This window comes from Pseudomyrmex gracilis, unplaced genomic scaffold (genome assembly GCF_002006095.1).
Source record: "Pseudomyrmex gracilis isolate BER0280 unplaced genomic scaffold, ASM200609v1 scaffold_91, whole genome shotgun sequence".
NCBI classification, from domain to species: domain Eukaryota; kingdom Metazoa; phylum Arthropoda; class Insecta; order Hymenoptera; family Formicidae; genus Pseudomyrmex; species Pseudomyrmex gracilis.
This window is the reverse complement of record NW_018020675.1, coordinates 191,849-213,779: the sequence shown is the minus strand read 5'-3', so window position 1 is coordinate 213,779 and position 21,931 is coordinate 191,849. Positions and strand designations below refer to the sequence as shown.

Here is a 21,931-nt window from a genome sequence, read left to right as displayed (position 1 = left end):
TTTACTACTTCGCAAACACGAGTGACCGCGGTAAACCCGCTTCGGGGTCAATTCCTCTCATGAGGACACGCCGCGCACAGTTTCTTACCCGCGCTGCCGATTGGCCGACAATGGGAAAAGTTAGGCCGGTAACAGCGTAGTCGAAACTCGGAACGACGACGATTTCCGAACTTTCCAAACGCAATTCGAACTACGGCCCTCCCGCAGCAATAGCGCGCACGAGCGATCGCGTTCTTACGAAACTGCTGTTACGCCGCCGTCGACGTTAAAAGGCGCGAACAACCATTTCGCGAGCGAATTAAGTCTCTCGATACTATCGTGTTGTACATTCCGCGTCAAATCTCAAAAAAATCTCCAGAAAAATATCTTTTATCGCTCGATCGAATATTTAATATTTAATTATGTTTCAATATAAAAAATTACAGTCGTGTATTTTAACACAACCGTCGTTGCTGTAAAGGTGATAATAAAAAAAAAATAAAATAAAATAAAAATTCCTCTGTTTTCTGCGAGATTCTCTCGGAATACGGATAACGAGCTCAAAGCGATACCGTTTTCGCATAATTCAGAAGCTTGCGCACGCGGGACACCAATTTCCTGCGGAACATATTGGGGAAGCACACAAGAAGACACGAGGCCATTTTACGTCTACGTCTACATTAAAAGTTCACAGAGACAGCTTTACGAGGCGACACCCTGTAATTACCTGTGGGCCAGTAATGACCGCCCTTCCCCTTGCCTCCGGTTCCGTAAAAGTCAACCCATTTTTCACAGGCGCTTTACACGAAGGCGGAAGGCGAAGCTCGCTCGTCACTCATTAAACTCCCGAAGATATCGACCCGACGTTTTCCCGACGTTGCTCTCTCCGACGACGACGTTGCTTTTTTTCCTCTTCTCCTTCCCCCTCCCCTCCCCTCTCCTCCCCCAACCGCCTCTTTCCACAACATCTAGCGCAATAATTAATTAACCTGATGAAAGTTCTTTGTTTCGATTTTCATTCATAATGCGGGTCACCTCGGATTATTGCAAACCTTATATTTCTTGGAAATTAATAATTTATTACATCGTGACTTTATACTCGAACCCTCGTATTTGTTTTTATTTAAAAAGCGGAGTTTCAACAAAGAAGATAAGTATATAGTATATAGTATATGTATCGCGCGCGCGCGCTATTTTCACTCTCCAGAGACAGAAAACACAAGACTCTTGGAAGATTAATAACACACCTTCCATTCGGAATTTCATCCCGTCTCGCGGATAATAGAGTCCTGGGGATTGCACGACGTTTAAAATAACACATACACTCGCTTTCGTCCCGTAAAATAAAAAAAAAGAGAGAAAAAAAAAGGATCGGGTTGTTCCGTAGGAAAAGCGCGAAAAGGCACGGTCAAGGCAATTTTATTGTACGACGAGACAAAAGATACGGTTCCGGAGGTTGAAAGAAATCGCTTGGTTTCAACGCGAGCTCCGCGAACGAAATATTTGCATCGCTTAACGTATCGCTTAGAGATATATGTACAATGAATATTTTAACGTGCGAATGTGAATAATGAGACCAGTTATAGACGAAATTCAAGGTTTTCCGGTTAATAATGTGTGTGCGTGTGTGTGTGTGTGTGTAACTTCATACAATATTTTTATCACTTTTAAACTCTTTACATTTTCTCTCTCCTTTGAGACGATAAAAAAATCGCGATAAAAACGAGGAACTACGTGTCGCACATATTTGCACAGAGTTTTCGATTCTTTCGTTGGAATTGGCAATTTTTAGCGAGAGAGAAAAATTCTTCTCGCGCGCGACGGATTATGCGAATCGAAGTCAAATTCGAGAGAATCCCGCGGATATTAACCTCAACATGTGCCAACGCTTGTTGAGAGATCGAGAGGATGGAAAGCGCGCGGTACAGTGGGAGAGGAGCTCATTACGGAGTCTTCCAAGTTATACAGTGAAGCGATTCGAGGAGATTATGCTCTCGCGAAGTAGTTCAACCGAAAGGACGGACCGAGTCAGGAAGGAAATTAATATTCGATCAAGCGTGATAGGAAGTGATTTCTCTCGCCTTGCTTGAAATTTTTAACAATGTGAAAGGTGGATGACAGAGAAAAACACACACACATATATATATATGTATATTAAAAACACACATACTAAGAATAGACTAAATAACATTGCACGCAAGTAATGAAGCTTAAAAATAAATACGTGATAATAAAGAAAAATATTGGTTTTCATTTCTGTCTCTGCTTGATATTAAAAAAAAAAAAAATCTGGAAGAGTTTTATTTATCCTCTAATATTTATCTTCAATCAGTGTTCACGTATGTTACTCTCCCATTGTTTTATACGATTTGTATAATTCGCAGCATTTGAAGACACAATAGAACAAAAAGAACGGAGCAAAAAAAAAAAAAAATCGCCGTTTTATCGACTGCGACACAAACCGGGTCGGAATTGTATATTTATTTTTGCGAAATTGGTTTTGATGGGATTTTTGCACCTGATATATCTCGCGCACTTAGCGAATGAAATTAATCTTTGATAATCCCGGCTGACGTTTCAACGACAAACACGACGGCTTTTAGCAGCCGCATATTGGAACTCGCCAGTGCCACCTCATCTTTCACCGGTGGTTTTCCATTATTTGCGGGATTTATCGCTCGCACTATTTCTGCGAGCAATTGCACGCCGACTGTTTTTGTAAGACGTTACCGAAAAATCGTCAATCCGAAAATATTCTCAAATCCCCGAAGAGGAATTTTAATTGGTAGTTTTTATCCTTGATCAAATTTTTAAATAACAATTATTTGGATTGCTCTTTTATTCGTTTTGTTTTTCTTTTCATAAACACAAATCTTTCCATCCTCCACGAATAAATTTGAAAAAAAGTATTCATCATCATTTTTCTGTAAAGATACGCAACAAGATAAATGCGCTGATTGTTACAGGGTGACATATTTATTGTGTATACAAAAGATAACAGGTTCCGACCGCCAGAACCCCGGGCACATTCTTTCATTCAAACCCCCCACCTTCCGCTTGTGTTCTCCTCTTCCTTCACCTCGATCACCTCGTCGTGTGCACCTGCGTTTCTACATACATGCGTATTTCCTTGTAAACGGTAACGTTCCCGGAACGAACGACATCCCGTGCATACACGCCCCCTCGTATCCCTTCTTGCCGCCTCTTTTCTGTCTCTTTTATTAAACACGGCTCGTCTGCTCGTCGTAAAATCACTTCGGGATCCTTTGCAAAGAGTTCTTAATCAAATGCGCCAATTTGCTGGAACTCATCAATATTTAACTCGTGCATTATGATAATGTCCGTTCCTTGCCTTTGTTAACGCGTCATACAGGATGTCAAAATCGCGCGGTTGAATTCGCACGCACCGTGAACACGAAAGACACGCGGTTTTCTTCTGAAAAATCCGACGTGCATGCATATAATCAAGCATATAATCAAGCATCTTCTTCGTTCACTGAATCACGTGACGAATCCGTTACAAGTTGCGTTTTCTTCCTTTTAAGCTTGCGACGACGCGCGAATTCATAAACGAGAACGTGAGGCGTTTACATACTATACATGTTTCGAGCGAATCTCGAGAACCATTGAGAAATAATTATTTAGAGAAAATCACTTGACACAAGTTTAACACGGGAAAAATTGACTCGAAAGAACTCCAAATGTCACAGTCGGATTTGAACTAGGGAGAGTCTTTGACTATTTAATCTTCGTATACATAAATTATTATTCGAACCGTCGATCGATCTCATCAAGATATATTATTTAATGTCTGCATCAATACAAATTTGTAAAATGTTAAATCCTCGCAGACAGACTCCAAAAACAATCTACTATTTAGACAGACTGTAAAGAGACTCGCGCGAATTTAAAATCGAATATCTCCGCGAAAAATCAATATTTTTTCAATTTCTTTTTTCTTTCTTTTTTGAAGATCAAAAAGTTTGAACGATTCCGCGTCGATAAAAAAAACAAATTTAAAAGAATCTCTAGTAGCTTCGAAGAATATAAGCGTTTAAAAAAACTAAGTTTTACCAGAGATCCCGAAATTGAAATTTTTGAATGAGTCTGGGAGATTCGTGCCCGCCCGCAAAGGATTAATGAAACATGTTGCCTCTAGTGCCGCTTATGCGTCTCTCTGTGCGCGAACACCCGGTATATACATCTCGGCTGAGAAACCGACGCGCGGTCGAAGAGGAAGAGGAGGAAGTAGGAACACATTATCAGCTTCTCGGAAGGCAGTTTTACCTGTACGTTACGCCGTTCGTTCGCTCGGCTCGCATGCGGTTTACACGCCGGTCACGGTTGCCAGAATTCGCACAATAGAAACGGGTGTGCGACTGTCGTTAAAATAATTTGGACGAGAAACACGTCGATACAGTTAAAGACGTGTTAAAAACGCGAGAGATGGTTATAAACACGAGCCTGTCAAGTCGCGGAAAAAAGTTGTCTCGAAATTGAAGTAATCGCTGTGCAAAAGTTGCGCGAAAAAAGATCGCGAGAACTTTCGAGATAAAAACATTTTTATGTATAATAAAACGAATGTCCGCGACTAACATACACATACACACGCACACGCACAATCAAGAGACGAGATTTTAATAAAATTATTTTGTTCGCAGTTTTATTTCTTTTTCAATGAAAAACAGAAAACGTGTTTTAAAAATAGTTGCGCGCGAAATTGTCTTGAATTTTTAAACGTAAGAAACAGCTTTTGATTTTCTGACGATATTTAAAAAGCTCGCTATAGAAGTAAAAGCTCGTTTAATGTCATAAATCCTCATGAAGGAACACAATTACGTTCTTTCAAACGATAAAAGCACGACGCGGCGTTCTACCCCGAGAGAAAGAGAGAAAGAGAGAAAGCTCCATTTATTTTTCTGATCGATAATACGAAGCATATTTATGTACGTATACTGTCTGTATTATAATACGTGCATGTGTACGTGTGTATGTATGCACCACAGGCGCTTTTCATAGTCACATCTTTTGCGGAAGGCGCGTTTCAACCAAACGACGCGGATTCGCATATGCGGCGGCGGCGGCGGCCGCGAGAAAAGAAACAGTTGCATTGTGTGCGATTCCTAGAATGCGATTTCACTCGCGAGACGACTGAAAGTTTCGCGGCAACTCGATAAAGTTACGGCGCAAAGTTGAGCGGAACTCGTCGCACGCGCGCGCGCCCGCGACGTGAAAAGGGATAATTTCCCTTCATCCTTTTCGACGTCGAAGGACACATTTGCAGGCATGCGCGCGCGCGCCCGAATATCGCTCACGTTTTTTGTAGGAGCTTAAACGTGTGGAATGCTGATAAAAGAAAATTCGCGGAGTGATTGTACACCCCCCTCCCTTCCCTTTTATTCTTCTTTTTCTCTCCCGTTCGGAAAAAATTCTGTTTTCGTTGCGAAATTTGCTTGGTGACGTCAAGTCGCAAATAGAATTCTTAAAATTAAGATTGTAACAAAGAAAAAAACATTTTATTTCTTGTATATTAATCTTATATTAGCTTACATTAATTTTATTACTCACATTCAAAGAGAGAGAGAGAGAGAGAGAGAGAGAGAGAGAAGAGAGAGAGAATTTTTAGTATAAAACATTCTCGCAAGTAAATAATTTTCCATACAAGAGAAGAGGAACATCATATAGTCTCGATATTAATTTATAGTATTTCAAGCGTTTTCCGGAAAGCGCTCTGTATAATTAGAGCGTCTACGATATGTCGGACTATAGTTTCATCAATTATTAACGACAAGAAAAGCAGAAGAAGATAACTTTATAAACGATACTCGGAAACTGACCGCACGCAAGAGAGTGTGTATTGCATACACGGAACCGTACAATTCCGAAAAACGCGTCTACGTGTCAGTCTTACCGATTCTCGCCGATTGACGAGCAATTGGTTTTTTTTTTTTTTTCCTTTGGTACCGCACACAAAATCCGCAACTTTCGCGACATGTACCGATCGGGTAAACGCGCAAAAGCGAAAGTTTTGCGATTGCACGAGACGTTCCTCGCGCGCCGCGGACTACGAGCGGAATAAAGTTTCTCCTCCGATTCCGCGAAACAGCATAATGAAAGCGAACGCGAAGTTTTATGCAACTGTGAGGGGGGGGAAGAAAATGGCGATTTTACATCTGCAATTCGCAAGATTTTATATTGCGAAAGACTGCGCAAGTTGCTGCGCGCACGTAAGAGACTCACGGCTTATTTAATGACTCGCGGATTTTCTCCTTTTTCTTCCCGATTGCGAGAGGAAAGTCGTGTACGCGGGAGAGAGAAAATTTAATTACGTCGTGGAAATTATTATTACTGCTACGTCGCTCATTATACGTTCATTTCATATTTTCGACGAAGCGAAATTATTAATTCGTAGAAATTGTCATTATATAAACATACATATATACATATATATATATATATATATATAAATTCCTTTTATTATTCCTTAGTTATAGGTTTAATTAGATGCGAATGAGGGAAAATGATATAATGAGCGTTTTTAGCAGAAAAATAAACACGTAAAGAAACATCGCAAAGTGCGGCGCAATAGGTGATAAAACAACCGTAATTGGAGATGCGACTTTATAACATCGTAAAACATTCCTTCACTCGCGCCTTCATTGCGTTTCCACGATTCGCGATGTACACCGACGATGACTCGTTGTACCCCTAACAGAAATAGGAATGAGTGAACCAACACAGCCTGCGGCGTACCATCGCTTCTTTGTCTACTCTCTACACGGATTCCCTCGCTAATTATTAAGCCGTGACGCATCTCTCGTCAAGCTCTTCTTCGCTTATTTAAGTAACGGTAAATCAAACAGACACATCATCGATCGCGAATGTGAAAACATTGACGGAATCAGTTATTTCGCGTCGGCAATTTGTGATCGCGCGTACTTCCGACAATTTTTTGTAATTTCGTTCTCTCGCGCATTCTCTCGACAATTTTACATCGCTTTTTTTTTCATCAACAATTTCTTTGTGACAATTACGAGAAAACGTTTTTTAAATTATTATTAAAATTATAATCACAGAGAGTAGATTTGAGTTTTGCACGTTCGCACGTGAAAAATAAATTTTGGTTCGCGCTTTCGCGTTCGAAAAATCTCGTACATTGCGACGTCATTGTTTTCCTTTTCTTCTTTCTCTCTCGGTCAGGCCGGGTATTTCCCTGCATTTCCGGAAGGCAGTAAGTCCGCTACGCGGAACATTTGCGGGCCGGGATTTACAAGAATTGCGGCTCGATCGTGTGTGCGGGAGAAGAAGGGAGCGAAGGCAATACGTATATCTCGGAAACGCAATTTCCAACTTGCGGCATGATGTACTTTACAAGCTCGTAACATACGCCGCCCTTTCCTACGAATCTCTGACCTGTGAAAGTTTCAACCCGTTCGTATTCGATACTCTCTTTTCGTCGCGAACCGATATGATATGCGCGCGGACCTCCTATCGACGAAAACGAAACGTGACGATAATATCGAGATATGATAACGACGGCAAAAAGAGGGAAGCGCGAGCGCGCGCGCGTTTACGCGAGATTCGAAACGTACGTCCGTCCGCCGGAAATACGAAGATCGATAGGATCCGGTTTTAGCGACAGAGCGAAAATGGACGACACGACGTGCGCGTTCGTGTTTGTATGTTTGCGGACCATGTTATTTTCCACCCCGATACTCGATATCGAATAATCACAACTGGATATATCCCGCCCGCGCCGGGATCATTAATATATTCGATGTCAATTTAACTTGCTAATTCGATCAAATGATCGCTTCATTATATTCGAGATATTGTTCGACCGTGACTATTTGTTACGTGTACACGTTCCATTTCGCGTAATTTTTATCCTAATTTGAAAGAGAGAGAGAGAGAGAGAGAGAAACAAAATTTGAAACGCAACAAGTTAAAACTCGAAAAACTCTGCACGATTCTGTTATCTAAATTACATAAAAAATTTATCTTTAATTTACACATACAATAATAGATAATTAAAAAAAAACTTATTTAATACAAATTATATTTAAATAACGAAATAAATATGTGTTCACTTCTATTTCCTTCTGATTTAAATATCAAAAACTTCAACAAAATGTCTGTACATATTTGTTTGCAATTATGAAAAATTAAAATTACATCATGGAAAACCGCGAGAGTTGCTGTTAGCAAATGTTCTCAAAACCAAAAATAGCTAAAAAGTCCATAGTTTCTCTTCTTGATGGATAATACATGGCATTTTTGTTTAACGTATCTGTGATCTCTTTGCGAGATGCATAAAAGTGAGAGGAGAAAGAGAGAGAGAAAGAGAGAGAGAGAGAGAGAGAAACGGAAAAAGCGAGGCATACGTTGACAGACGTCGCCGGTCGTGAAGCTCAGCGTACACATCTCTCGTCGGGATTCTCGTCGAAATGTCAAAAGAGATTCGCTTGTGGCTTTTGCCGCCCCCTTTCCCCTTCCTCCCGTCACTCCCGTCGCCGTCTATAGAACTCTTCAGTTTCCTTCCTTGTTCTCCGGATTTCTCAATTTTGAACGTTTCGCTCCGCCTCTTTCGCTTTTGTCGCACACGGAATATCCCGTTTGTTTCAACCGGATTCCGCCCTGTCGCAAACCCGAAGACGGAAAAAAAGAAGAATCGTAATCTCTTTGCCGCGGAGATCCGGAAAAGATGTCGTCGACGAGTAGTTTCCGATAAAAATTTTTCAATGTCACTAGAGAGAGAAAGAGAGAGAGACAGAGAAGACAGACTCTCGACAGACGAATTATAACATCGGGAACCAGTTAAATTAAAAATCTTTTCGCGCGCTTGTTAACCCTTCCCTTCGGCGATGTGTATCATCATCCCTCGGACCCTTCGGTCGTCGACACAAAACTGCGACTCGGATTATAGCTGACCGAGAACGAAATTCGAAACTGCTGAGCCCCGCTGCTGCTCTTCTCTTCGGCGAACAGAACTTTGACGCACTTTTCCCCGTAGCGAAATCGCGATTACGCCTCGTTCTCAAGCTTGAAGATAAAACAGTGTTCCGCGAAGACCGCGCCGCTTTCTACAAGCATATATCGCGTAGGTTTTTTTTTCCAATATAAACAATTGATAGTGACGGAACGTTCGCCAGAGACACGCAATTCCGAACGCGAGATATCAATATCTCTAAATTTTTATTCTCCCTTTTGTTAACTTGAAAAGATAAAATTTCGAATTTTGTTTTGCACGAAGAATTTAAATTTGTTTGTTATTTATTTAATCTCTCTTTCGCCGATGAGAATCATAATAAAAAACAACCGATTGCCAATGAAAACCAATATAATACACTCTCGATGCTGCATTTCAATTCTAATTACTATTCTCTAAGTTCTTCAAAAGCCGCTATGATTGCATCAAGCCCATACGACGCGCGGAATATTAAATCTCTTTCAATACACGTTCGCGCGCGGTCCGAGGAGAAGTTTCCATATAAAATATATATGCATAATTAATGCGATTCGCAAAGGCAGCTGTGCTGAATTAATTTCTAGCTTTTTCTTTTATCCCAACACACTTTTTACCGCCATAGAAACTCATATAACGTCGGTTTGAGAGCTGCTGCTGCTGCTGCTGCTGCTACTCTCATAAAAGAACCTACATGCGCGTCATACACATATACACATGCGCATATATACATATATCACGTATATATGTATATATATATATTTACAATATAAAAAAAAAGAGTGGACGTCTATGAAAATGGGGAAACAATTTTCCGCGAATCGTTTACTGGCTTCCGTTATTTCGAAATAGACGGCGTCCTCGGTTGATCCTTGCGCGACACGCCAGAGGATGATCATTATCCCTAATGACGCGAGTGTGTCATTTGAATCGCGAGACACCGTCGAGATGAGCGACGTTTCTCCAGTGTTCGCGCAAGGTCATCACCGCGAGAGGGGGAGGAGAGAGAGAGCGAGCGAGCGAGCGAGCGAGAGAGAAAGATTGACACTTTAACCCTTTCGGCCGTGACGCGCACACGTAAATAGACGCGAACACGCGTCGTCGTCCGCAAATTGCGATCGCGCGGTGGAAAACGCGGTGGCGTGCTGCTGCGCTCGCCTCGTGATGCAATTTGTTGACCTTATTCCGGTAATTCTATCCTCACTTTAATTCTATTCAGCGGAATTCCGTGAAATCATTAGATTGTTCCCCCCGGTTGCGTCCGACAAACGGTCGAATATGCCGCTCATCCACGTCTTATCTGATTATCCGATTAACTCGCTGAATTATTCAATCATATTTAATGAATGTTTACAGATCTCTCCGCGAGCTTTGTTGTTCGACGAATCATTTTGGTATTTACTCAAATCAAATTCTTCGTGCGCGTATTTTAAGAACAAATTGATTAAAAACAAATCGGAAATCTCAACTAGATTTTTGAAAATTTAGAACAAAACGTATATCTTGAATAAACATTCGCTCTGATCGGTTTTTCTAAAAAAAAAAAAAAAAAAAAAAAGTCACGTCTACAAAATACTACGCGGATCGCGCGTGAAAGCTTTTTCGTATATATATCTCCGCGTCGAACTCAGAAAAATATCGGAATTGTCGAGAACAAAAAAACAAAAGAAATTAAAAACAAAAGTAGAAACCGAATCCGAGTCGGGGATAAATATATATGTATATATGTAGACGTTACTTGCGGCAAGCAATTGTTTTGCGGAATTTTATGCGTGTGCAATTCGCGGTCGAACGAACGGCGGCAAACGCGGCGAAATCCATATCGCATAAAAGCATCTATTTGTACCTTTTGTTCTTCTCTCTGTGGCGCTCTCGTGCAATTAACGAGCTTACGCGAAAGCCGCCTCACGTGTTTCGCAACCATAATTCAACCCTTTCAAATCCACTCCTCCCCGTTCCGTCGCCGCGTGAAAACCCCGAAAAGGGGAATATAGTAGAATTAAAAGATATTTATGAACTCTTCGCATCCTATACGGGAGAAAAAGAGAATGTGAAATTTTCGCGGAAAACCGCGTTTTTTTCGTTTTTTTTTTTTTTTCAAAGGAAAACTTGAATATTCCGTATATTTCAAACAATAAAGTAACTCCTCTTTTTACGTATTCGTCGAACGTATTTCTATGAGATTAAATTTTAATATTAGATTCAAATAAATTCTCGCAATAGATATTGAGTTTAAAGCAAGTGTTTTTTTACCTTCGTTTGATTTTTAATAACTTTTTTTCTCGACTTTCTTCTGTTTTTTCATTTATTCTTTTTTTTTTGCGTCGTTCTTTTTTTTCCTCGAGATGACGCAAAATTTTCTTTCCACAAAATAAGACCACGTTGCAACGATCACCACAATTCGGATAACATTTTTCAAAGTATACGTTTCAACCCGTCGATTTGTTCCCGTTTTGTGCAAGCTAGTCGCTCGTCATCTCGAGCCGAGACTCTCGTCGGTTCTCCCCGAGACTCCCTGATTGTCATTATAAATCGAGAAGGGAGGCAAAAAGGGGAAAAGCTCGCGCGCGGTCGACGAAAGGAGTTCGGCGAATCGCGGCTGCGTTTTTTTCCGTGAAATTTAATCAAGGCTATTCCCATCCCGATCGGGGGCGATCGAACCGATCCGGGACGCGTCTAAGCATAATTTCGTGCGTGTTCATCGCCCGAAAGCAGATGGACACGACCGATAGAGATGTATCAGATGTGGGACGAGAAAAAGACGGGAGACGGAGGGAGTAAAACAAAAAAAAAAAAAAAGTAGAATCTTTAAGAGGACGCACACATACGACAACCCATACATTGAAAACGACTTCTTTAATAAATCGACGAATTTTGAGAAGCCTGTAATTTAATTGACTTTTCTCTTTTTACCGCAATTTCGCGTCATTATCAGGTCTCTCTCATCGCTCCCTTTAATCCCGTAATAATAATCTAACGTTCCACAAGTGTGTTCGCAAGCGCGAAATACTCTTCTTCTTCGTCCGATCTTCACTCCCGCGTGCGCGCGCGTGCTGAATACGCGGAACAAATACACACACCGTTTGACACCTGGAAGAGAGAGAAGACCGTGCCTTGCCTTGCACAATGGCCTCGTAAAGTCCCACTTTGTCCCCGAGGATAATAAAGTTCCCGCGAGCGCGCGAGCGCGAGAACGCGAAGGATCCTTCAGAAAGTCCTCGGAAGGTATTCCTTTGTTCGGTGCTTTGTGGTTGCTCGACAAGGGAAACGAGGAGGAAAGAGGGAGATGGGGCGGAGGAGGGTGGAGGCGGCAGGAGGTGGCCAAAGCTTGTCAACCGTTCGCCCAAAATTCTCCCCTTCTGCCGCCGGCCTTTTGCCACTCCTCTCTCTCTTTCTCTCTCTCTCTCTTTCTCTCCCCTCGGCGGCTTCCCGTTATTTCACTTTGCGAGAAACACTCCTCGATTTATCGCAGAATAAACAAGCGTTCTGTCCTCATCCCTCCTCCCTCCCTCTAACCCCGACGCGCGATTTACGCCCTGTAATTCACGTTAAAACCGGTACTGTGTCGCGCAACCCTCGAGCCGGCGCGCTGCAATTTGTAGAGGAAAATGTAGAGCCGATGAAGCTCTACAGAACTCAAGAGCGTTTTTTTTTGCAGCAGCAGCAGCAGCAGAGAGCACATTGTCGTCATGTACGCGAGAATGCAAATTTTTATTAACGCGGAAAATTATTCTGCGCGATTACGCCTGACGTAATTTCTATGCGCTCGATCTTTTTTTTTTTTTTTATTTCCGCACTCGTTTGCATCTTTGCATTCTATTAAAGAAACTACACTTACGGATCGATCTTTTTGTGTCGCGAAGAGACGCATTTGCCTGCACGCGCGCTATGTACGGGGGAGAGGGGGGGGGGAGCCTCTTTATATCTTTCCATATTTCCTCGCGTGAAAGTCATGAGAAAAAATGTCCCGTGCCGGAAAATGTCCAGAAGATAAATTACGAAATGTTCCATAGGAAAACTCGCTGGGGGAGGAAAACGACGATAAGGGAGAAGCTTGATTTCGCTTCCCCGCCGACGGCGGCGGCGGCGGCGCGTTATTTCGCGATATATATCCCGTAACGGAATATGCGCGAGCTTATTTCCGCGTGTTAGTCGAAGCTCTTAATGCAAAAGGCAGACGCGTAAAAGGATTCTTGCGAAAGAGCGCGTAATAAAGATTTCGCGTAGACGAAACGAACGAAAACGGTGAAATCCAGGAAACTTTTCGCGAGCAAAAGAGAGAGAGATAGAGATAGAAATAGATAGATAGATAGAGAGAGAGAGAAAAAAAAGAGAGAAAAAGAGAGGAAGAAACGAAGATAGGGGAAGTTTCCGCGTTTCCCGTTTCTGCGCGCGACGCGACGCGGCGCGGAGATTTACAAGTCACGTCGCGGGCGTCGTAAGCTTATAAATCTTTAATGCGCCGTCTTTCAGCACGCCGCGTCGGGAAATATTGCGCGCGCGATGAGAAAAATGTGGGTCGGGACGCGAAGAATGGCACGAGGGGATGCGCGCGCGAGTTGGGATCCTTGTGATATGCCAAAGCAGTCGGCGGGGGCATATACATGTGAGGTGGATCTGATCGTGAAAAGGGAACGACGCGCGCTCTTTGAACAGGGACAAAATATTGAAGACTGTCAGAGTTATAAAGAAGACAAGAAGAGAGAACTCGAGAATATATATTTTTCCCCAGTATTTTAAGCAACGTCTTAAGAGAAAAAGATAGTTCTCACGCGGCGACTTCGTACTTTTCGGATCGATCTTGCACGTAAAACAACACGACGGTGTGTGTTCTCGGTTACGCAAACAGGTTATCGATATACGAGTCGCGCGCAATGGCGGTGATAACAAAAGAGTTGCAAGTTCTCGGCGAATACTCGGCGCTAAAAGCAAAATGTCATTCGCATAATGCGGATGCTTTCCGACGGGCAGCAGCTTTTGTGCCGGCCGAAAGCAGCACTCGATTCGTTTTCATTCGCATTTATCACATATCGGGTATAGCTCGAATAAAGGGGAAGCAAAATGCGCCGGGGTGAGGTGAAGGAGAATTGAGCAAAAGCATTTTGCTCTCCTCGAGAAAGAAACGCGAGAAAAGAATATTACGAGCATATGTGACAGAGATTCTCGAATCGCGCACGCGGAGAAATACGCGACTACGTCTTTCGGCTACAATACTCCGGGAAGATTGTTAAAAGTATTAATATGTTACCAACACACATTACACACACACACACACATACACACACGTGTGCGATCGACTCTCGTTGTTCGGACTGCTTTTCAAACGCGCAAGTAATTGAAACGAGATAAAGGTAACGCAGAAGTTGTAAACGAAATCAAAGAGAGTTTGACATATGCTCTTTCTTAAAAAAAATCCCAACATATCTAATATTAAAAACTTCAAGAAATTTTTCTTAATAAAAACTCCTACGAATTTACGTTTTATTATCTCGGCAACGTCTCGGTCACGCATCCCGTTTAAATAACAAGGCGCGTACTTTTAATTTAATTCGTGACTGTTTACTGATACATAAAATATAAACACGTAAATTGTAGAAAACAAGTTTTTTGCGTTCTCGGAGCAAAAAGCACACAAAATGTGTGTACACACACGCGTACACACACACACACCCGTCGCTGGGTTTATAACGAATGTACGTACGGAATATATTTTCGCTTCTCTCATATTTCTCTATTACTTCATCACCCCGGAGAATACGTTCGACTTTTTATCGCGCCGTCGTACCGCTGTTTTGCGCGTTACGACGCGCGAAACTTTTGTTCCTCTCAGTATACGGGAGATATAGTGTTTAAGTTGACACAGAGAGTAACGCAAGACTACTCACCATTCGATGCTCCTGTATCCCTTGAGGCAACAGTGGAGAGCCTTGAATGCACCCACGTTGGCGTACTCGGTGGGAATGACCTCCTTCGTGAACTGCAGACCGCCCGCTAGATTGTCGTACGTGTGCATCGAGCAGTAATCCTTAAGCTCATTGCAGAGACCGATCGTCGATGTCGATATTGTGAGCGCAACGACGGCACGCACAATCGCCGATATTCTCATTTTCACGCTCATCGTTGTTGTTGTTGTTATTATTATTATTCGCGCACCAGTCGCCAATCCTGTTCGAAATAAATCACTTTTCGCGCACCAGCCGCGTAAACGATCGAGTTTCGATCCTCGTGGAACGATTATACCACGCGAACGTGCGAAATATCCCGGCAGTCAATATAAATTAAATATTTCGCGAGTTTCGAAATCTTTATCGCGCGACGCAAAAACTCACAGTCCGTGACGAGATTCACGATATTCTATAGACAACCGCACGGTCGAATTCACCTGGTCGTCATTCTCACAATTCGCGCGCGCCAGTGCGCCATCGAGACTGCCGCGCGGAGTCACGCGGTCTGAAGTTCGCGACAATCGCGAACCTCCCCCTCTCTGACCGACGACGCGTTCCAAAACACACGCTTTCGAGAACTTCTCGACGCGATCCGCGAGCGTTTTGTTCCGCGTTTTTGTTGCGAATATACAATCACGGAACTCGTGCGAGAACGTCCGTCGTCACGGAGCAGCGTGAAGTTGGCGACTGTCCGAAATGCGCCGACCGCGTGAAGTTGGCAGCGACGGCGGCGGCAGAGGTGATACTTCTCGTTCTCTTTATCGCGACTGGAATTCACATGCTGCGTGAAGACAGACAAGAGACGACTCACGATTCGCGGAAGCACGTCGTATCGCCGACGGTAAACAATGCTCCGTTATCGAACCGCGGGGTCCCGAACACTCGAAACGGCGAGGGATACAGAGAGAGAGAGAGAGAGAGGAGCGCACGACGCATCCGTTGTTTGCAGTCAAACACGGGCGCTTTGCGAAGCGCGTTTACCTGGGAATGTCAAACACTTGAAACATCAGCGCTTAGCTGCCGCCGCCCCGTCCACCGTTCTTCTCCTCAGTCGCGATCTCCTCACACAGGAAAGCCGTTCGTTCCTCTTGTTCGTTACGATAGTCGACTTCTCAGTCGTGTGTCGGCCTTTCTCGTTTATCGTCTCTCGGGGAAGAAGGCGGGGCTTTTCACACGGGTTAATATTTGTGCGAGATGACTTACACCGAGTTCTGTTCGAAGCGCGTGTACTAAGTTCCTTGTCCTTTTTTGATTGAAAGCGCGAAACTCTCTACGCGTCGTCGTCTTATACCGCGACCGTGCCGCATCAAGCGCTACTCGTACTGCAACCTCCGACGACTGACTGACTCGCGCGAGTCGCGGACGCGCCTCCCCCGCCGTTTCAAACGAGCCGCCTGTTGCCTCGCGCCGCTTCGGCCGAGTCCGGCAACGCTCGCGCGCGCTCGGGACGTGCCGCGCCGGCCGGCGGACGGTGTGTTTATATACAAGCGCGGCGACAAGCGTTCCCGAAAAGAGAGTTTGTCTTTATAAATAGACAAGCGCGAACGATTACTCGGAAGAGATTGAATTTTGCTGTTACCGGATAATCAATTTGGAGCAGTTTTAGTGGCAATCGGAAAAAGTACATACACTTGTCATGTCTATTTTCGGCTATTTTTCGAATCTCACATGTGAATTCTTTACGTGGTTTTGGAGTCACGCGTATTTTAATGATCTTTCAAATCAAATTCTAATAACAAAGTTTGGATAGCGCAGTGTTAGATATTTTTGTGCGTAGATATATGTGACTTCTTCGTAATTTATTCTATGGATAAAATCGGCGATATAATATATTAATGCAAAATTACTTGAAAAGAGAGGAGAGAGAGAGAGAAAAAAGAACTTTTCAATCAATATTTACTCAATGTTTCTATTAGCCCAAGTGTCAGAGAACATTTAGCGCAACATTACAAGTTTAAAATTTCTTCATAACCGAATCTACAAAATTTATACAATATTAAAGTGAAATTATTCTTAAATAAAACATTTATTCTCGCATTATATGTTTATGATTTATATAACACAAACTGTTATATAAATTTTCTTTAGTTTGGTTAAACTTCAAGATAATTGTCATTGACTTCTTTTTTTCCTTGACACTTAACAAAGTAAATACGAATGAGATACTTAATGGGTACATTGCGTGGCCAAAACACGTAATTCATATTGCCAATAATTTTCTGAGAACTGGTATCATGCGCGTGACTTTACTTTTGCGTTCTATATAAGTGAAAAGAAATAATGATTTCTGTAAACCGACATATATTTACACACACATACATAGGTGATATACGCACAGTAAAACGCGTACTACTGAAAAATAAATTAAAATTTATAGATATCAAATTTCATATTAAATTTTAATACATATTATTTTAATATATATTATTTATGTATTATTTAAATATATTCTTTATGTATTATTTATTTATTATTTTATTTATTATTTATATTTGTTATATTTTTATATTTGATAAGCAAAAATATTAAAAGTACAATTAAAGTTAATACATTCTATATGAATAATATATAAAACAATACACAATATATTATTTTTCAAAGTATGTGCGGATTTTGTGATTTAATATCATATTGTATCAGAGTCGATACTCTAGAACTTTTAATGTGTAACACCCGTTATAAGCAGAGATATAATTTTGCGAGAGAGAGAACGGCGCGAGACGTTAGCGACGAAGAGACGCGTCATCGGACTTGAAGAAGCTTGATTCCTTCTTCTCCCCTGTCTCTGTCGCGTCGAAATCTTCTCTGCGCTCTGAGCGCGATTAGACAGTCTGGTGCACTCGTTGCGCATTTGCGCACTTGGGATTGCATTCTGAGAAGTCTTGCGGTCACTTCTCCAACTCTCATGTTGCACGTCTACAGCGGAGAGAGTTGCAATAGCGGCGGTATCTCGCCGCAATTTTTAGTATATTAGTAAGAAACTAATTTTATCTTTTTATTATTTAAAACACATGACCCTCTTTTCTATCTCGCTCTTTTTATTTTTTATTCTCGCTGTTATTTTTTTCCGACTTGAACATATTTCAAACAAATAAACTTAAACACAATATTGGAAACAAATAAAACATAATATCTAGAACAAGTATTTTACTTAATTTTTGGAATTTATAAAAATTAAAACTTTCTTGAGCAACTTTACTTTTAAAACTATTATTGAGAATTGTGTAGTTGAAATAAATATTCGTTTCCATGATAAAAAATGTCACAAATGTGTGACATTTGCGTCTTATCTAACGCGAGAAAAATAGATACTTTTCTTGGAACTAGCAGTAGTTTCCTTGACACCAATCTCGGCTAAATCTAATTTATCGAGTTTTAAACAAAATATTGATATCGTAATCAAGTCAAGTTGTTATTTATAAACGTGATTAACGAGCGTATATAAATAGACAAATGAGCGAATAAGTATTAGTTTAGAGCGTAAATAAATTTTGCGCGTGCGACGCTTGATAATGACGCAGCGCGGGGGCATTTAGTATTCATGCGGAGAAGGTGACTCATAATCCTGGCCTACCTACGTACATATATATCCACGCCGCGTGATATAACGGGTGAGAATAAGGTCGCGAGCGACAAACGACAGTCCGATAAAAAACCACGCGCGCAATGGAAAAACCCAATCTTGTTCGTGTGCTATTATTAATTAAGTGGTTAATCCCAGAAATCCAGATTTTGCCCGAGTACCATAGACGTATACCGGGTGTCTCCTTCGCTCACGTGTATCTCTCTGCGTCAAATAAATTGCGTTTTCTGGATTATTCGCGAAAAAAAAAAAAAAAACAATTATGACAATGTAATCGCAAAACGATCGTAAAACGTTGTTTCCCGGAAATTATATACGTAAATGTATTATACATGTAAAATGGATCTGCATTATTCACAATGCTTCAACCTTCCAGGTTCAAGAATAAACAAATAGCTTTCCGGGAAAAGGATTTTTCTCTTTCGCTTTTTTTAGTTATTGTTATCTATTTCGTGCTTTTGTGCACGAGCTCGTCGACAAAGTATTTTTTAATTGTTCTCAGGTATACCGCCGACTAACTTTAATCACTTTTTTCACTCTCATAAGTTATTTCTTGCCATTAAAATTTATTATTGTTAGTTTTATACATTGCATTTATATATCTATAACTATTTACGATAGATTCAATCAAATTATGTGTTTTCAATGTCTTTTAGTTTTTGTTTTAATTTTGTATATTCGCAACTCTTTTCGTTAGAAAAGAAAAATCTACATAAACGAGAAAACACAAAAAGTCTATTACGTCCAATGTACGTTTTTCCCATATTGTAACAACATAAGGTCGATTATATATTATTCGTATGCAATTCGCGATGCTCAATTGTGTCATCTACCGTCACGTACAGTAACTACTACGTAAAGCGTTAGACTTATCGATTCATGCTAATGAAACAGACTTATTTATTGGTAAATACAGAAATCGCTATTACTAGGAGGTTAGTACACGATGCTAACACCAGAGAGAAGCCTGAGAGTGGCCACGGCCATAAGGCCCGAATTCATAGTCGTCTCTCAGATCTCAGATCTCCAATCTCAAGAGAAAGAGAAAGAGAGAGAGAAAAAGAGAGGGAAAGAGATGATCTGAGATCTGAGATCTGAGAGACGACTATGAATTCGGGCCTAAGAGTTTCTGTCATAGCTTTTCGTGGACATGGTTCTATTCCGTGCTAAGTTTGTGGACATGGTTCTATTCCGTGCTATGAAAACACCGACGTGGTGGGGATACGCACACAAGCGAGACCGTTGTCCGTGTGCGCTCGGGAAGTGTGCAGACATATTATGTTGATGTATGACGACGGTTCTCGCTTGTGTGCGTATTTCCACCACATCGGTGTTTTCATAGCACGGAATAGAACCATGTCCACGAAAAGCTATGACAAAAACTCTTATGACCGTGGCCGCTCTCAGGGTTCTCTCTGCTAACACAGAAAGACTTTTTTTTTTTTTTTTTTTATTAAGGTAAAAAAGACGCCCCAGGAATCGCTCCTATTAGGCTTAGTACATGTCACATACAGAAAACCAAGTGATTACAGTAAATGGGTAGCACTACGCAGGAGTAGTGTGTAGAGGGCACTCTCCTGAAACGCACCTTAAAGCCACAGAAAAGACTGAGAGCGACCAGGCCCATAAAGCCTGTTCTACATTGATCGTAAGCGCAAACGCAAAGAACAGGTGGTAGAATTGACTAATCGTATTGATTAAATCAGCCAATTGACCAGCGTGATTGGTCAATTCTACGATCTATACCTTGCGTTTGCGCTTGCGATCAATGTAGAACAGGCTTAAGGGCGACGTCCCATTGAGCGGAAATCTATAGCGGAACGGAATGTGCGGAACCAGCTCGACCAATCATAGCCATTCCGTTTTCTTTCCTTCGCTTTTTCTATGGTTACAATTGGTCGAGCTGGTTCCGCACATTCCGTTCCGCTATAGATTTCCGCTCAATGGGACATCGCCCTAAGAGAATGTGTGATCACTTTTTCGTCCCGTAAACTAGCGCATGTCCACGGGTGGTGCACATTGAAACTATGCAGTTATGTCCACGAGCGACATGTCGGTGCGTTATGTTCACAGCGTGCGGTTCTATTCTGTGCTATGTGCACGAGTCCAAATAGTCATCTTCTTCAGGTGTGTGAGTATATTCGCGAGCGTGGATTTAATTATTTTTGAAATTTAAAATGACCGATATCGTGATGAAAAAGGAGAACAAAAATGGATAAGAAAAAACATTGCAACTTTCTACACAACATAGATGTGATAGTTAAAAAAAGAATATTCTTGTAGCGAGCAGCATCAGAATTCACGGAGTATAGTCAGGTATCATCTCCTTTTACATCATCATATTTGCTGCTCTTTGCTTTATAAATTTTATTTCATTTTCTTAAAAACATTGCATATAGAAATATAGATACAAAACAACATGTATATTATACAAAAGTATTTTAACGGTACACAAATATACATGTCTGAAAAGTTATAATTCCAAGAAGTATACCTTTTATTGTTTTATTACAATTATTTATCAGTGTGTGTGTTGTTATCAATTTTCCAGTTTCATTTTACAATTTTTTTATACACTACAATAAAATACAATATTACAATACATAGTATAATATGATACATAGTATATATATATATATATAAAATTCTACCTATCTACCTATCTATCTTCGGTATCACTCACCGAATTTTCAGTTTATTGCATAGTGACACTTAGAAAAATATGTTCTTTATGATCACCAATTCTTAAAAAAAATATTCATAAGTAAGGTAAAAATTTCAAACCGAAAGATCCCTTTGTGACGGGGCGAGCCCCGCCACTTGTAAATATTTGCGTTTCTTTGAATTATTAATATTGCTCCTATTATTGTTCATATTATTATTCTTATTATTATTATTCGCGTTATTCTCCTTTTTTCTGTAATGGGATCTTTTATTTTCCATATTTCTATTCTTTATTAATATACGTATATATATCACCGCACGCCTGCTATAATTCCGCCTATCTTCCTATAGTTCCGACCGTCTCACGTATCAAGCGATAGTTTAGGGCGCGGAAATATAGATAGTAAGAGCGCACCGAACACACGTGCACGAGCGAAGACCTGTGCCCGTGCGACACGGCACAGGTGCGTGACACGGCGCGCAAACAAGCGCGCACCGCACACCGACCCTGGACGGACCATAGGCCGCTCCGGGGTATATAAGCCGGACGATTTCGGCAGTCAGGACCAGTTCCTTTCCCGAGCTCTCGAGGCGGTGTCTTGAGAGCGATCCTTCAAGCCGAGGCGTTGTCTCGGACTTAGAATCCTAACCGGTCGAGGCGTTGTCTCGACTCACCTTCTCGAGGCGTTGTCTTGAGAACTATCCTGTCCTTCCGGTCGAGGCGTTGTCTCGACTCACCCTCTCGAGGCGTTGTCTTGAGCACATCCTGTCCTTCCGGTCGAGGCGTTGTCTCGA

The 21,931-nt window shown here is 41.5% G+C and overlaps 1 protein-coding gene across 1 annotated transcript in view; it reads right to left on the bottom strand.

Moving 5' to 3' along the window:
- The window catches only part of LOC109855504 (single Ig IL-1-related receptor-like), a 168,546-nt gene extending 152,324 nt beyond the window's left edge, over nt 1-16,222 (bottom strand). Inside the window, exon 1 of the mRNA XM_020429824.1 lies at nt 14,830-16,222. Coding sequence (XP_020285413.1) covers nt 14,830-15,062 — 233 coding nt within the window. The 5' untranslated portion in view covers nt 15,063-16,222. The remainder of the gene's footprint in view (nt 1-14,829) is intronic.
- Nucleotides 16,223-21,931: the final 5,709 nt, after the last annotated feature.